The sequence below is a fragment of the Cervus elaphus genome, chromosome 18, assembly GCF_910594005.1.
Source record: "Cervus elaphus chromosome 18, mCerEla1.1, whole genome shotgun sequence".
NCBI lineage: Eukaryota > Metazoa > Chordata > Mammalia > Artiodactyla > Cervidae > Cervus > Cervus elaphus.
This window is the reverse complement of record NC_057832.1, coordinates 57,512,832-57,529,829: the sequence shown is the minus strand read 5'-3', so window position 1 is coordinate 57,529,829 and position 16,998 is coordinate 57,512,832. Positions and strand designations below refer to the sequence as shown.

General features: G+C 40.2%; 1 protein-coding gene across 1 annotated transcript in view; it reads left to right on the top strand.

The window, feature by feature from the left end:
- The window catches only part of LAMB4 (laminin subunit beta 4), a 103,531-nt gene that overhangs the window by 44,932 nt on the left and 41,601 nt on the right, over window positions 1–16,998 (top strand). The window contains 7 exon segments of the mRNA XM_043871598.1: window positions 360–477; window positions 8,973–9,150; window positions 10,204–10,227; window positions 10,230–10,346; window positions 14,665–14,774; window positions 14,776–14,897; window positions 15,760–15,905. Coding sequence (XP_043727533.1) covers window positions 360–477; window positions 8,973–9,150; window positions 10,204–10,227; window positions 10,230–10,346; window positions 14,665–14,774; window positions 14,776–14,897; window positions 15,760–15,905 — 815 coding nt within the window.

The window sequence follows — 16,998 nt, the reverse complement described above, 5'->3', positions numbered from 1 at the left end:
TCAGGCCAGTAATTTTGCATTAGAGATTTGTGGCTGAATAAAACAGAAACCTTGTTAATATTAGCCTGATAGATGGGAGGGAGGACATTTGCTCCATCCTTTCCCCAGAGCAGTCGTGACACCCCTTGGCCAGCTCCCAAGGTTTTGCTATTTGGCACAATCCTGTGGTAGAGCCAGAGAGAACCTGAATGTGAACTGACCACCCAACCCACCTGAACTGGTCTAGATCTAAACCAAGCCTCCATCTGGCAGTGGAACCCACTTCACAGCACATGTGGAACACACCAAATGCAATGGCTGCTTCGTTTATATAACTGTACTTATGACACTGAATTTTTGCTTTATTTCTTTTAATACAGAATCATGCTTCCCACACCCATCTGTTTAGAACCAGATGTACAATATTCCCTTGATGTCTATTTTTCCCAGCCTTTGGAAGGAAGGTCCAAGGCTCATTCACACATCCTGGTTGATTCTGTAAGTACCACAGGAGCCTTGCGGGTGCTTCCTTCTGAACTGAGTTCCATTCTAATTGTACATGTAGGTTTGTATTTTGCAGTGTTTCATGAGAAATAGAAATCTATTTGTTTCATTATGAAAATCACCTACTGTTTATGAAGGTCATCGAATAACAATGGCAAATCTTCCAGAACAGCACTTGTCAGCCCCGGTTTGAAGTGTTTTCCATATTCTATTGTTGAGACTTCGTGACAACTCTGTGAGGGAAGTCTGTGTTTATTCCCATTTTACAGACAGAATTGAAGCAAAGGGTCACAGAGCTGGTGAGTGAGGAGAGAGAATTCAGAGCCGGAAGGCCTGATTCCAGCATCTCTGCCTGGAGCCACAACTGTGGGAGATAGTCCACTAATAATTAATTACTTACTGTCATCTTGTAACTTCCCATTTTCTACCTATTATACTTTTCTATCCTTGTAATCAGAGTGCTCAGACAAGATTTTCTTTCATGGTTTTTTTTTTTTTTTTTTTGCACTTTATATTACATCATAAGCATTTTCTTTTGGTGCTTTTGTAAGCTTACCATTTTTAGGAACCATGCAAGTGTTTCCTTGAGTAACTTCTTTCATTGTTTTCTCCTCCAAATTTGGGCCACAGGTATTTATTCCAAACCTTTCATTCTGTCCACAACTTTAGGCTCAGTCCTGTCACTGGGCAGAGTTTAGACACTGAATAAATTTACTTAATCTACTTACCTATTCCCCTTTTGTGGTCATTTAAGTTGCTTCTATTTTTTATAACTCTGCATAGTTGGTATATTTTTAAATATTTTAAAATGCAGTCCTACTTCACCAAAATTTCATGGCTGTTGAAATCTGTCAAATTAATTTTTGGTAGGTATTCATCAGTTAATTTTCAGGATCATCAGTAATGCATGAAAGTGCCAGTTTCATCCCACCATTAGCAGAATTGTACAGAAGTATGTGAGATTTTTTTAAAAATTTGTGGATAAAAATCAAATTGCTTTGTTAAACTTTATTTTTACATATATGCTAGAATCTCCTAATATTGTGATTTAATTAGCATACTACAACCCTACGAAGTTTTATTGGAACGCAGACATGCCTGTTTGTTTACATATTTATTATCTATGCTGCCTTCAAACTACAAAGGCACCATTGAGTATTTGCAGCAGAGATCTTATGATCATAAAGCCAAAATATTAACTATCTGGCCTTCCTGGGTTTTTAAAAATTTTTTTAATTGGCATAAAATTGCTTTACAATGTTTTATTGGTTTCTGCTGTGCAACAACTCGAATCAGTCATTCATGTACATACACATACATATACACATACATACATACATATGTGTATATATACATGAATACATATCCCCTCCCTCTTGAGCCTTCCTTCTGTCCTCTACTATCTGATCTTTTACAGGAAGTCTGTCAACCCCTGATTTAATTAGCTATATTTAAGTATATACATATGTATATATCTCTCTCCATATTTTGTGTATTGTGTCTTTAAACTTCAGTTTATAACTATTGAACATTTTTAATTTATAAGCTAGAACTTCTTAATTTCATTATCTATTATAGAATTTAGTATGGGGCAGGTATATCTTGGATTTTTATTCTGTAAGTTCAGCTATTACAACATTTTTAAAAGGCCATTATTTAAGATTATTTTGTCAAAGATGGGATTGCAAGATTTAGGAAAGAAAGGAAGGAAGGAAAGAGGGAGAGATGGAGGGAGGAAAGATACAGGGCACCCAGTTAAATTTGAATATGACATAAATATGAGCCAAATATTGCCCTCAAATATTACTTGAGATATACTAAAAAATTATTCATTGTTTCTCTGAAATTCAGTATAATTGAAATGGAAAGTGGAAACCAGCTCCTGAATGGGAAATGTAAACTGTCATGATTTCCCTAACCCATATAATTCATATTCTGACAAGGAACTTTAAATAGAACTGTGCTTATGAAACAACACGTGAGTTACAAAGAAAGAGAATCAAATCCAACAGGTTTAATTAAGGGGAAAAAAACCTAACAGGTGGGAACCCAGGCAGAGAAAAGAAAGGGAAAGGAAGAAAATAAGGATTCCTAGTAACAAAGGGATGTTATTATTGTAATCGTAACAGTCATGAAACTTAAATTTATGAGAGCTAAGTTACTTCTCATTTTAAAGCCATGTCCTAAGTATCTCTAAAAGTTTATAAATTCCCAAGTAATCACTGGATGCTGTGTTAAATGCATCCATCCAAATTGTCCATTCATCACCCATGATGAATGGGTGATGTACCTCTGAGGGTACAGCCAGGCACTGTGCTGATTCCTGAGGGGAAAAAAATCTGGTTCTTGCCCTCAGCCTGATATACAAGACAGGTGTGTAAACAAAACCACTGCATTGATGTTTGATAGATGTAGAATATACATGGACAATTTGAAATTAACTAAAAATATGTCCGTTTGGTCAATTATCAAGTGATCATTCTCTTATATATAGTCATGAAAATTCCTAAAGCCAAAATAAAATTTAAGAGAGCCTCCAGATCTTGGCAAACTGTCCAAAACCCCAGAAGAGGCCTTTAATCATCATTTTAGAGTGAGATTCCTTATAAGCAGAGATTCAGGTGCTCCTGGTTTGAGGTGCTCATTGGGAAAGAGGAGTGAGGGGCCAGCAGAAGGAGCTCAGCAAGGATGGGTTCAGGGAGCTCTGGGGCATGAATTGCCCCATGGGTTGGTTCCACGTGGAGGTGAAGGGGTAGGGCTTTGTGTGCTCATGTCATCATCGGTTACAGGCTCCCCCCCCGCCGCCCCCTCCCAGGGAGCACACTCACTCCTGAACACAGTGGCTGAGTCCAATTCTCTGGAGAAGGGAACAGTTGTGAGCTTTTAGCATCCAGTGCCACAGCAGCTGGTGGGTGGGGAGATCTGAGCAGGGCACCTGCGATGTCCCTGAGAGTCCCTGACCCAGGATGACAGTAGGAGAAAGTCCTTGCACATTATGATTACAGACTAAAGCAATTCTGTTGTTCTGGGAAATACTCGATTCCTTGGAACTTGACCCTCTCTAAGTTCATTCTCCTCTGCAGCCTGATTAACTGAGATGCATTACCAAGAAAACCAGAGGAAAGCTGTGTTCAACCCTTCTGCACAAATATCTTTTGTTTGGCAAGCGTAGTGAGTCAGTTCATTTTTTTTCAGTCGCCCTAATTACATGATAGGTGCGTCCATAAAAACGGAGATTACACGTTCTAGAACATAAAACTGCCATTCTTCTTTTAAACCATGAGATGGACTGTAGTTGGTAACATAAAGTCCTTAGAGGTTTCTAGGAGAAGTAAGTCGGCATTATAAACCTCTGTAGCTAACAGGAGCTCTTGTCATCTGCTCCATTGGCTTGGTGCCAAGAATGGCCAACTCTTAAACCAACTCTGACCAAGAACTGTAAATAGTAGTCCTGGACTGGCTGCCCTCACTCCTAAGCCTAACCCATCTGGCTTCCTTCTGAGTGTCACCCTGCTTGGTTTGTGTTTGGAGAATGCAGAGCCATTTTAGTATCAACTTAAAGATACAATACTAAGAATGTATGTGTACTTCTTTACTGCAGAATTTTTAATAAGCATGTACTGAAAATTAGCCAGTGGGGCAGGCATAGGTGTCAACAGGACTAGAACCTTCCCTGCCCTCACCAGGGCTGATGCTCTGAGGAGGAGACGTAGGCAGTGACCGCACAGTCATGACAGATACTGGGAGTTGTGACAGGTCATTTGGTGTGTCTCAGGCAGTGGCTCTAAATGTCATCTGACACAACCTTCCCTTCTTATTACAAATATTTTGTAACACTCTTTCCTATCCTGCAGTGAAATTCATGGAAATTATAGCCTACCTGAACGTACAACTTCTAAATACTATCAGTGTTATGTGCAAACACAAAGGAGAAATAAAAGGGAAGTCATTTATAGAGATATAGTATGTACTTCAATATGTACATGCATGGACATGAACACATTGGGAGACAGTGAAGGGTGGAGATGCTCATACATGTAGAATCACTACATATGAGACAGCCATGCAAGCAGGTGTGTTGTAAACATGTTTGACATGTTTTAAAAACACGGGGTAAAGCTTTCAACTCATAACTATAAACAGAATGCTCCTTCATGGATCTTCAGTGAAACATTCAAAAGCTGTCAGAGACGTGAGATGATTTTCCTTTCTGTGAGAATGTCTAGCATTTCTGATCTCCACCCACCCATGCCAGTCACACACCTCACCCAATTACCTTGACAACCAAAATTACCCCTTGGAATTTCTAAAATGCCCCCTGCGGGTGGGTACCTCCCACAGAGAGAACCAGTGAGCTGAGAGGTCAAGGAGCAGCAGAATGAAAAGAGATGTGACTTAGATATCCTGAGGCGATGGGAAGTCACTGAAACTTTGAAGAAGGAATGTTATCTGAATAGGCTGCCTTTTAAAAGGTCACTGTGTCATGCATCTAACCTGGGCTGGTGATCTGTTTCACCCTTGATAGTATACTTGTTTCAATGCTGTTCTCTCAGAACATCCCACCCTCGCCTTCTCCCGCAGAGTCCCAAAGGCTGTTCTGTACATCCGTGTCTCTTTTTCTGTTTTGCATATAGGGTTATCGTTACCATCTTTTTAAATTCCATATATATGCATTAGTATGCTGTATTGGTCTTTATCTTTCTGGCTTACTTCACTCTGTATAATGGGCTCCAGTTTCACCCATCTCATTAGAACTGATTCAAATGAATCCTTTTTAATGGCTGAGTAATATTCCATGGTGTATATGTACCACAGCTTCCTTATCCATTCGTCTGCTGATGGGTATCTAGGTTGCTTCCATGTCCTGGCTATCATAAACAGTGCTGCGATGAACATTGGGGTGCACGTGTCTCTTTCAGATTTGGTTTCCTTGGTGTGTATGCCCAGGAGTGGGATTGCTGGGTCATATGGCAGTTCTATCTCCAGTTTTTTAAGGAATCTCCACACTGTTCTGCATAGCGGCTGTACTAGTTTGCATTCCCACCAACAGTGTAAGAGGGCTCCCTTTTCTCCACACCCTCTCCAGCATTTATTGCTTGTAGACTTTTGGATAGCAACCATTCTGACTGGCGTGTAATGGTACCTCATTGAGGTTTTGATTTGCATTTCTCTGATAATGAATGATGTTCAGCATCTTTTCATGTGTTTGTTAGCCATCTGTATGTCTTCTTTGGAGAAATGTCTGTTTAGATCTTTGCCCTGTTTTTTGATTGGGTCATTTATTTTTCTGGAATTGAGCTGCAGGAGTTGCTTGTATATTTTTGAGATTAATCCTTTGTCTGTTTCTTCATTTGCTATTATTTTCTCCCATTCTGAGGGCTGTCTTTTCACCTTGCTTATAGTTTCCTTTGTTGTGCAAAAGCTTTTTAGTTTAATTAGGTCCCATTTGTTTATTTCTGCTTTTATTTCCAGTATTCTGGGAGGTGGGTCATAGAGGATCTCCCCAGCCCAGGTGGGATGCATGAGACAAGTGCTCAGGGCTGGTGCACTGGGATGACCCAGAGGGATGGGATGGTGAGGGAGACGGGAGGGGGGATCGGGAAGGGAACACATGTAAATCCATGGCTGATTCATGTAAAAAAAAAGAAAAAAAGAAAACTTATCAAATTGAACTCTTTAAAGAGGTGTGGTTTATTGCATGCTAATTATACCTCAATAAAGCCTTTAACAAAGTTGGAAGATTGGCAATTTCATGTATTCAGTATATACAAAAACTTTATTCTATGTATTCAGAGATAAATTTTGAAGTAACAGGACAGGATCTATATTTAGGGTATTGCTTTGAAATTGCTTTATTATTAAATTCCTTTAATTGCTCTAAAAAAAAAAAAACAAATAAAAGGTCTCTGTGGCAATAGGGTAGAAAACTGATGACAGAGGGGAGACGAAAGTGGAAGCTGGGACATCTTTGGGGCTATCACCACGGTCATCTGGGTGGCCTAGGTTAGGGAAGTGATGGGAAATGAAGAGCAATAAACACGTCCTAGACATATCAGTCAGTCAGATTGACCAGGCTTGTGAAGAACTTGATGTTGGGGGTGGGAGCAAGTGGGATGGATTGGGCGTGTTGATGATAAAGAGGCTGGTATCAAAGATGGCCTTCAGTTTTCTACACCAAGCAGCTTGGCAGATGGTGGCACTATTTCCTGGCAATAGGCACTGAAAGGAAAGCAGGTTGTGAGTGTGTTTGATTGGCAGTACCTTTGTGACAACTGATAAGCTTGTCTGTGCAGAGCTGGAACCCACGATTGAGATGTGGCAGCAGACATAAATGCAGATGAAAATAAAAGACACAGCTTCATTACAATCACTTAGGAAATAGATGTGGGGTAAGAAGAGAGCGCATGAGAGAACCCCAAGGAGCCCCAACATTTAGGGGAGAGCTGTTGCTTTGGCGTGAAGGGTAAATGGGAGAGGAGGTAGTGAAGATGGCAAGGAAACAATTGTTAAAGAAATTTGACTGCTAAGGATTCAAGAACCAAGGCAGTAGCAGGAGGAATATTTGAGATCAAGGAGGTGACTTTACAGATGGGAGAGATTTAAGCACATACATATGTTGATTGAAATGAAAAGACTGAAGAAGGAAGGCATTGTTGTTCAGTCACTAAGTCATGTCCAACTCTTTGAGACCCCATGGACTGGAGCATGCCAGGCTTCCGGGTCCATATGCCACAGGAAAGTTCCCTAGGGCAGAGGGCATAGCTGCTGGGACGGCCCTTCCCCTGGGATACCTCTCCTCCACCAGCTCGCAGAGGTGAGGACAGGTGTCAGTACCTGTGAGACAGGAGTTTGGGAAACAGGAAGTAGGAGACTCCAGTCCCTTTGCTGTTATCTGTTTTCTCTATGAAATTTGATGAGTGAGAGGTAGTGACATGCTGGGAGGATGGGGTTAGAAATTTGAGGAGTAGAAATAGTCTGGATTACTGGAATCGTCATCCAAGTTTGAGATTGCGCCCCGCGGTGTGGGTGTGTCAGAGGCCAGAAAGGAAAAGACTGAAGAGGGTTGATTTACAACCCATGGAAACTAACGTCAGTGTAGACAAAGCAAAAAGATCAGGGGAGATTTATCTGAGCTATCAGGTTTACCTCCCAACTTGACCAGTTGAATTCAAATTTATTTTCAGTGCTGTTTTTTCCACCAGTTGTTCAGAATGACAAACTTGGTGATCAGTTTGCTATACCATTCTTCACTATTTCATCCAAGTCATTAGTAAACATTTTGAATAGTATCAGGTTATAATTTAGATAAAATCTCAAGAAATCTAAACAGGTAGTTATTCTTCATGTAACTATTAAACTGTAGATCATTCCTCCTTGAGAATAAGCTTGAAATGATGTCCTTGTCCCCATAATAGCTATGTGGTTTTAGCCAGCAATTCCCAAAATGCATCTGTGAAACACTTAAGCACACAGGATGTTAATAAATTATTTGGATATAGGACCAAGTGGTAAAATAAGTGTGGAAACACTGAGTTTTGAAGTATTTTTCTATAAATGAACTTATTTACAAAACAGAAAACAAGCTTATAGTTATCAAAGGGGAAAAGGATGGGGAGGGATGAATTAGGAGATTGGGATTAGCAGATAAAAACTACATGAAATAGATAAACAACAAGGACCTGTTGTGTAGCACAGGGAACTAAAGTCAATATTTTGTAATAACCTATAAGGGAAATGAAGCTGAAAAAGAATACATATATATGTATATATATTCTTGTGTATGTGTGTGTGCACTCAGTCATATCTGACTCTGTATGACCCTGTGAACTGTAGCCTGCCAGGCTCCACTGTCCATTGGATTTTCCAGGCAAGAATACTGGAGTGGGTTGCCATTTCCTACTCCAATATATATTCTTATATATATATATACACACACAAACACACACATATATATATACAACTGAACTACTGTACTATACACCTAAAACTAACAGAGCATCATAAATCAACTATAATTCAATAAAAACATAAGTAACTTTCTTGCAGTACCTCTCAGAGGTTTAATGTATTAATCTGTACTGCGAGTCTCCCAAGAGGCAGACTGTTTGATGTAGAACAGCACTGTTCATGTGTAACTGAAAAAGACAAAGCTTTCTTTTTTTAATGTGTTTATTTTTAATTGAAGGATAATTGCTTTAGAGTATTGTGTTAGTTTCTGCCAAACATCAACATGAATCAGCCATAGAATAAGACAGAACTTTCTAAAGGAGAGTCTTATGGCCTTAGAGTTCCACAGTAATACTACAGAGTGTATTTATTCTTAAATAAATTGAAAATCTTAAAATCTTCAGTTGCATGCAATTAAAAGGATGAAATTGAGTCTCTTTTCAACCATGACTCTCAGAGATCTAATTGTTTTAATAACTGGAATCTTGAACAGGATCCTACTATGAACAGAAATCTTTTTTTTTTCCTCATTATTTTAAAAGCTTGGTCTTATTCCCCAAATCAACTCACTGAAGAATTTCTGCAGCAAGCAGGATTTAGATGAATATCAGCTGCACAACTGTGTTGAAATTGCCTCAGCATCGGGACCTCAGGTGCTCCCTGGAGCATGTGAAAGGCTTATAGCCAGTTTGTCTGCCAGGCTGCGTAACGGGGCCGTAGGTGAGTATCTGTTCAATGGGCTCTGCTGAAGCACCGTTGTCTGTACAAAGGAACATGAGTGAAATAGTTTAATATGTTTTAGCTCAACAGCCAATGTAAATACCAATTGCTCAATGGTTAGATACACAGTGCATTCTCTCCATGTGTTGACATCATAGTTTACAGTACAGAAAGTATGTAAAAGAAGAGCCTGGCAGTCACTTGGGGAATGCCAGATTTCTGGAACAACGGTCCTAAAATATTTCTTTGGAATCCTGGAATGTTAGGGCTAGAATGAACTGTAAACAACCTCTTTCATCCCTCAACCTTCATTTAATAAATGAGACTGAGTCCAAAACATGAGGTGACTTGCCCCATTTCACTCAACTGTAGAACAGGGTTTCAGCACTTTTGAAATCTAGGTCTGGGTAACACTTTGCTGGGAAGGGGGCACAATCCTGTGCGTTGTAAGATGTTTAACAGCAAGCCTACCCTCTGCCCACCTGATATCAGTAGCACCCTCTCCCTAGGTGTGACATCCAAAAATGCCCCCAGACTTTATCATATGTCCCCTGGGGCGCAAGATCTCCCCTCTAGCTGAGAATCAGTGCTATAAAGTGACAGCCACATTGAGAGTCTGGGCTTTCTGAGATCATCAGATGCTTCTTCCATGCAGGACTCTGCCTTCAGGATGCCCACAATTTCAAGAAAGATGAAATAAGGGAAATGAAAGGCATAATCCAGCATCAACATGGATCACCAGGAATTGAAATAACAGCATCAATAAGAATTACATTGGAACAACTAATGATTGAAGCAATCTATTTCAAGCCTTTCAGTAACTTGTTAAGTAATGTTTACTGCTAGGTGATGTGTATTAAGTAGTGTTTATTGAGCACTTACTTTGTGCCGAACACTATGCTAAGTACTTCACAGGCATGATTGTCTTTAATCTGTATAATCCGAGGAGGTAGAGGTATCCAATGAGAAAGACGGATCAAAACTAGAGCTGCTAACGGGCCGAGGTGCTTTGCTGTCACTTCCTTTCCCTCTAACCTCCTTTGTTCCCTGCAGCTTGCAAGTGTCATCCACAGGGCTCGAAGGGACCCGCTGCAGCCGACTGGGAGGCCAGTGCCAATGTAAGCCTGGGGTGACTGGCCGCTGCTGTGACGCATGCTCAACAGGAAGCTACGGTTTGGGGCAACGTGGCTGTCACTGTACGTAGCAAAACCCAGATGGGGAAAACCCACATGTTCTCAACCTTGGAGTTTTGAAGGCGGGAAAATCAATGTGGGGAGTTTAGAAGGCGTGGTTAGGAATTTGACTATATTGTTCAGACTATCAGTGTAGGTGAAACACTGAACATTTTTCTGCCATACTTTATTCTTTCATGCAGTGGGCACTGTGTGCAGAGCTCTCTTAGGTACCATGCGTGATGATAGAAACGTAGTAGCCCAGGGAGGATGTGAGAACCCCAAGGAGTTGTCTGTGTAACCCCAGCTTTATCACCTGGTGCATAAACCCAGTGGTTGGAAAGGCTATAACAGTGTGAGATTTGGAAGTTGAAAAGTAGGATGACCCTGTCGCCAAAATTTTACCCTTTCTGCTGCTGGGGTCACAACTAACCTTGGAACTCATTTCATAAGCCACCCATTAATAAAGGCTTAGATGAGGCTTCATCTGGCATTGCTGATTATTTATCAAGACTGTCGTGTTCAGGGGAAATAGTTCTCTGTTCACAATGTAAACCATTAGTGAAAACACTGCTCCCCACTGAGAAATCTTCCTTAGGAACCATGGAAACACCCAGGTAGGTTAATTCTCCTTCCAAATCAGGGAACATGTCTTTTCAGTTATGATTCAGAGAGATGGTACACCTTCCTGGTCATCACCTGGGCATGGTTGTCTACCCAGCAAACAGTGCTTTGATCCATCATTTCTTTTCCTTTTCTTTAAAAAAAAATATGAAGTGCTGACACACAAAGGAGAAAACATTTCTTTCTCGTACCACCCTGTCAAGCATCACATTTTTGTATAGGGGAGATTGGCTCAAAGAATTCTGCAATTTACCAGAAAAAGATTTAATCTCTATTATCTCACATAAGGAAAAGAAAAATCTAGCCATTTAAGTATGGTTCTTCTTATTTTTATAATTGGAAAGCTTGAATCCTAAGTTTCATGGAAGTTTGAATCATTAAAAACATTACTTATTCAGATGCTCTGTATAAACAGCATTTATGACACTTGATTGAAATGGACAGAGGATAGAATGTCTGAATAGACATTTTTCTGAAGGAGATACACATATGGCCAATAGCTACATGAAAAGATGCTCAGAATCACTGGCCAGCAGAGAAATGCAAATCAAAACCACAGTAAGATATCACCTCAACGTCTATTAGAAATTCTGTTACCAAAAAGACAAGAAATAATGAGTGTTGGCAAAGATGCGGAGAAAAGGGAACCCTGTACACTAGGAATGTAAATTGGTGCAGCTACTATGAAAACAAGTATGGGTATGGTGGTTCCTCAAAAACTTTAAAAGAACTACCATGTGATCCAGCAGTGCTACTTCTGAGTATTTATGCAAAGAAAATGAAAATACTAACTTGGAAAGATACTTGCACCCTCTTGTCCATTGCAGTGTTATTTACAGTAGCCAAGGTATGGAAACAACCTAAGTTTCCACCAACAGATGAATAGGTAAAATGTGATGTATATATAGATATGTATTTCCATGATATAATATATAAATCCTAAAAGATGATGCTGTGAAAGTGCTGCACTCAATATGCTAGCAAATTTGGAGACCTCAGCAGTGGCCACAGGACTAGAAAAGGTCAATTTTCATTCCAGTGCCAAAGAATGCTCAAACTACCACACAGTTGCACTCATCTCACATGTTAGTAAAGTAATGCTCAAAATTCTCCAAGCCAGGCTTCAATAGTACATGAACTGTGAACTTCCAGATATTCAAGCTGGATTTAGTAAAGGCAGAGGAACCAGAGATCAAATGGCCAACATCCACTGGATCATTGAAAAAGCAAGAGAGTTCCAGAAAAACATCTACTTCTGCTTTATTGACTATGCCAAAACCTTTGTGTGGATCACAACAAATTGTGGAAAATTCTGAAAGACATGGGAATACCTGACCACCTGACCTGCCTCTTGAGAAATCTGTATGCAGGTCAGGAAGCAACAGTTAGAACTGGACATGGAACAACAGACTGGTTCCAGATAGGGAAAGGAGTCCATCAAGGCTGTATATTGTTACCCTGCTTATTTAACTTATATGCAGAGTACATCATGAGAAACACTGGACTGGATAAAGCACAAGCTGGAATCAAGACTGCTGGGAGAAATATCAATAACCTCAGATATGCAGATGACACCACCCTTATGGCAGAAAGCGAAGAAGAACTAAAGAGCCTCTTGATGAAAGTGAAAGAAGGGAGTGAAAAAGTTGGCTTAAGACTCAACATTCAGAAAACTAAGATCATGGCGTCTGGTCCCATCACTTCATGGCAAATAGATGGGGAAACAATGGAAACAGTGAGAACCTTTATTTTTGGGGTCTCCAAAATCACTACGGATGGTAGCTGCAGCCATGAAATTAAAAGACGCTCCTTGGAAGAAAAACTATGACCAACCTAGACAGCATATTAAAAAGCAGAGGCATGATTTTGCCAACAAAGTTCTGTTTATTCAAAGCTGTGGTTTTTCTAGTAGTCATGTATGGGTGTGAGAGTTGGACTATAAAGAAAGCTGAGTGCCAAAGATCTGATGCTTTTGAACTGTGGTGTTGGAGAAGACTTTTGAGAGTCCCTTGGACAGCAAGGAGATCCAACCAGTCAATCCTAAAGGAGATCAGTCCTGAATATTCATTTGAACATCTGATGCTAAAGCTGAAATTCCAGTACTTTGGCCACATGATATGAAGAACTGACTCATTTGAAAAGATCCTAATGCTGGGAAAGATTGAAGGGAGGAGAAGGGGGATGACAGAGGATGAGATGGTTGGATTGCATCACTGACTCAATGGACATGAGTGAGTAAACTCCGGGAGTTGGTGATGGACAGGGAGGCCTGGTGCGCTACAGTCCATGGGGTTGCAAAGATTCGGACATGACTGAGCGACTGAACTGAGCTGAACTGATACATATATCTTTAATGTAATAATGGAATATTATTCAGTCATTTTAAAAAAGAGAAATCTTGACATTTGCAGCAACTTGAATGGACCTAGAGGGTTCATGCTGAGTGAAATAAGTCAGAGAGAAGACAACAAATTCTGTGCGATTGTATTTTCTCTATTTTTATTTTTTTATTTTATATGAGAGGATAGTTGATTAATGATATTGTATTAGGTTCAGGTGTACAACAAAGTGATTCAGTTATGTATGTACATGTATCATAGTAGTATGTACCTATCAATTCCAAACTCACAGTCCATCCCTTCTGTCTAAACTTTACCCTTGGTAACCCTAAGTTCACTCTCTAAGAGTATGATCTCATTTATTTGTAAATCTAAAACAAACAAACAAAAATCAAGTTCATGGATATAGAGCACCAATAGATTAGTGGTTGCCAGAGGTGAAGTGGGCAAAATGAGTGAAGTCAAAAGGTACAAACTTCCACTATACAATAAGTAAGTCATGGGAATGTAATGTACTGCGTGGTGACTTTAGTTAATGTATTCTATATTTGAAAGTTACTAAGAGAACAAATCCTGAAAGATCTCATCACAAGACAAATATTGTAACTGTGTGTCATGACAGATATTACTTAGACTTAATGATGGTGATCATTTTGCAATATATACAAATATGGAATCATTATGTAGTACACGTGAAACTCCCTGGTGGCTCAGACGGTAAAGCGTCTGCCTACAATGCGGGAGACCTGGGCTCAGTCCCTGGTTCGGGAAGATCTCCTGGAGAAGGAAATGGCAACCCACTCCAGTATTCTTGCCTGGAAAATCCCATGGATGGAGGAGCCTGGTAGGCTACAGTCCATGGGGTCGCAAAGAGTTGGACACGACGGAGCGACTTCACTTTCACTTTATGCTTGAAACTAATATAATGTCATACGTCATTCCACAATTTAAAAAGAACCATGCAGTTGTCCACAATATACTGTTGATCAAATGAAATCAGTGAATTCTTTAACAAATCATATGTAACTGGGTGCAGGAGACACAAGAGACACACGACTGATCCCTATGTTGGGAAGATACCCTGGAGTAGGAAATGGCAACCCACTCCAGTATTCTTCCTGGAAAATTCCATGGACAGAGGAGCCTGATGGGCTGTGGTCCATGGGGTTACACAGAGTCAGATATAACTTGCCAGCTGAGCACATGTAACTGGACCCAGTACATGCAAGGCTCTATTCTAAGCACTGTATGGACTCAAATTTATTTACCTTGATCGGGTAGATACAGTAAGTTAGAGATTATGATATCAGAACTGTGACTCTCTCACCAACCCGCCACTCGCCCCTTGACCCTGGCAGGCTTCTCTTTGTTTTGCTCAGCTTGGCACCGCCACCCTCCAGGCTCAGAGAGCACCATGTGTGACCAAGTACCAGGACAGTGCCCGTGCCGTGGACAGGCGGCTGGCCGCCGTTGAGATCGGTGCCTGGCTTGGCTACTTCGGATTTCCCAACTGCCGCCCCTGCCTCTGTAATGGGCTCGCTGAACTTTGTGATCCAGAAACTGGGTCATGCTTCAACTGTGGCAGATTTACAACTGGGAGAAACTGTGAAAGGTATGGAATGCATATGCACCTTTTTTTTTTCCTTTTGTTCTGATTTCACAACATTCTCTAAAGGACCACTGAGTAGAGAATCAATTGTGTTGAAGTGTAGAGTGATGGCGATGGGCGGGGGAAGATAAAGCATCATTTCATCATCCTTCAAAGTCTAGTTAAGAACCGGACTTTGTCTGATTAAATCAGTAACATGCATTTGCTTGGCACCTTGCTTTTTATATCCCTTTCAATGTGAAGCAGAAAACCTTTCTACAGAGCAAGTGAGCATCTTCTAAAATGTTGAGTTTTAAGAGTTGCACTGTCCTCAGTTCAGTTCAGTTGCTCAGTCATGTCCCACTCTTTGTGACCCCATGGACTGCAGGGCACCAGGCCTCCCTGTCCATCACCAACTCCCAGAGTTTACCCAAACTCATGTCCATTGAGTTGGTGATGCCATCCAACCATCTCATCCTCTGTCATCGTCTTCTCCTCCCGCCTTCAATCTTTCCCAGCATCAGGATCTTTTCTAATGAGTCAGTTCTTCGCATCAGGTGGCCAAAGTATTGGAATTTCAGCTTCAGCATCAGTCCTTCCAATGAACACTCAGGACTGATCTCCTTTAGGATGGATCTCCTTGCAGTCCAAGGGACTCTCAAGAGTTTTCTCCAACAACACAGTTCAAAAGCATCAATTCTTCGGCACTCAGCTTTCTTTATAGCCAACTGTCACATCCATACATGACTACTGGAAAAACCATAGCCTTGACTAGACGGACCTTTGTTGGCAAAGTAATGTCACTGTCCTAGAGCATAGCAAATCCACATTGGCTAACATGAGCTTTTCCTGGGAACATCTTAGTAAAAAGAATTTGCCTTGACAGATGCGTCGATGGTTACTATGGAAATCCTTCTTCAGGACAGTCCCGCTGTCCTTGCCCGCGTCCAGATGTCCCCTCCAGCAGTCAGTACTTTGCCCACTCCTGTTATCAGAATCCTTGGAACTACAGTTGTCTTCAAGGCTATGCAGGTATGCAGTGTGCTTCATCATGTTGTTTTTCCTTCTCATCCTACATTTCTATCTGAAAATGATCACGTATTCATATTGTCTGCCTTGGAAAGATGAGTGATACAGGATATAACAGGTTAAAGGTAAGAAGACACAATTTGGTAAACTGCTACTTTTCAGAACAAAGAATTTGAGTGGTTCGAAAACCAGTGATAAAAACTCATATCACAGAGCTTATGTTTTTAAATGATGGTCTGGAAAATTGACCAAATGAGTTCAAATCAAAATAATTTATTTAAAATAAAATCATGATGTGTTAAATAATATAAATATGTGATTAAGTTTTATATATTGATATATACATATAAAACAAAAATTTTAAATAAAAATCAGTCAACTGCTTTCTTTATATAATTTCAAGTAATCAATTTGATTGATATTTCACAGATATAACTGATTTTTTTCAGATGTCTTAAAGCACCAATTTGGGTAATGTACAGATACTGCAAAAATTAATTCAATATCTATGTCTGTCCCTCAGTCAAAAATTTTATTTAAGGAGTTTAAGCATAAATATAAATATACAATACAAACAAGGAGAAAAATCATGAAGTCTGTATTATTTAATGATACTAAAAAGTATGGCATTATTATTTTCTTTATTATAATTACCATCGTGATAAATCACATGGCCATTGTTTTTCTTACTTATTCCCTCTAAGGTTACACACGCCTGTAGTTAATCTTACAGCCTCTTCTCCGTGTACACTCTGGCTTGGTTGGTCAGTTCTTAAGAGCTGAGACCATGGTTGAGCTATGAGACCATTTCTAAATGGAATAAACCAAAAAATGGAAGGTGGACCCAGGGTTTAGGCACCTAAACATTGGCAGTTGCCTTTGTAATTGAAAGAGTAGAGTGTAGGAGAGATGGGATGGTTTTTCCACTATCTTTCATGGAAATACCCTCAAAGTGTCTTATAAAAGTTATTTAAAAAAAACCCTCAGAGGTTCACATGTCAGGAAAACTATTCACCCCTCTGCACCCCCAGGCATGTTATCTCAGGCTGGGGCTGTTTCACCTCTAAGATTGGGTAAGGGTTGGAGTGCCGCATGG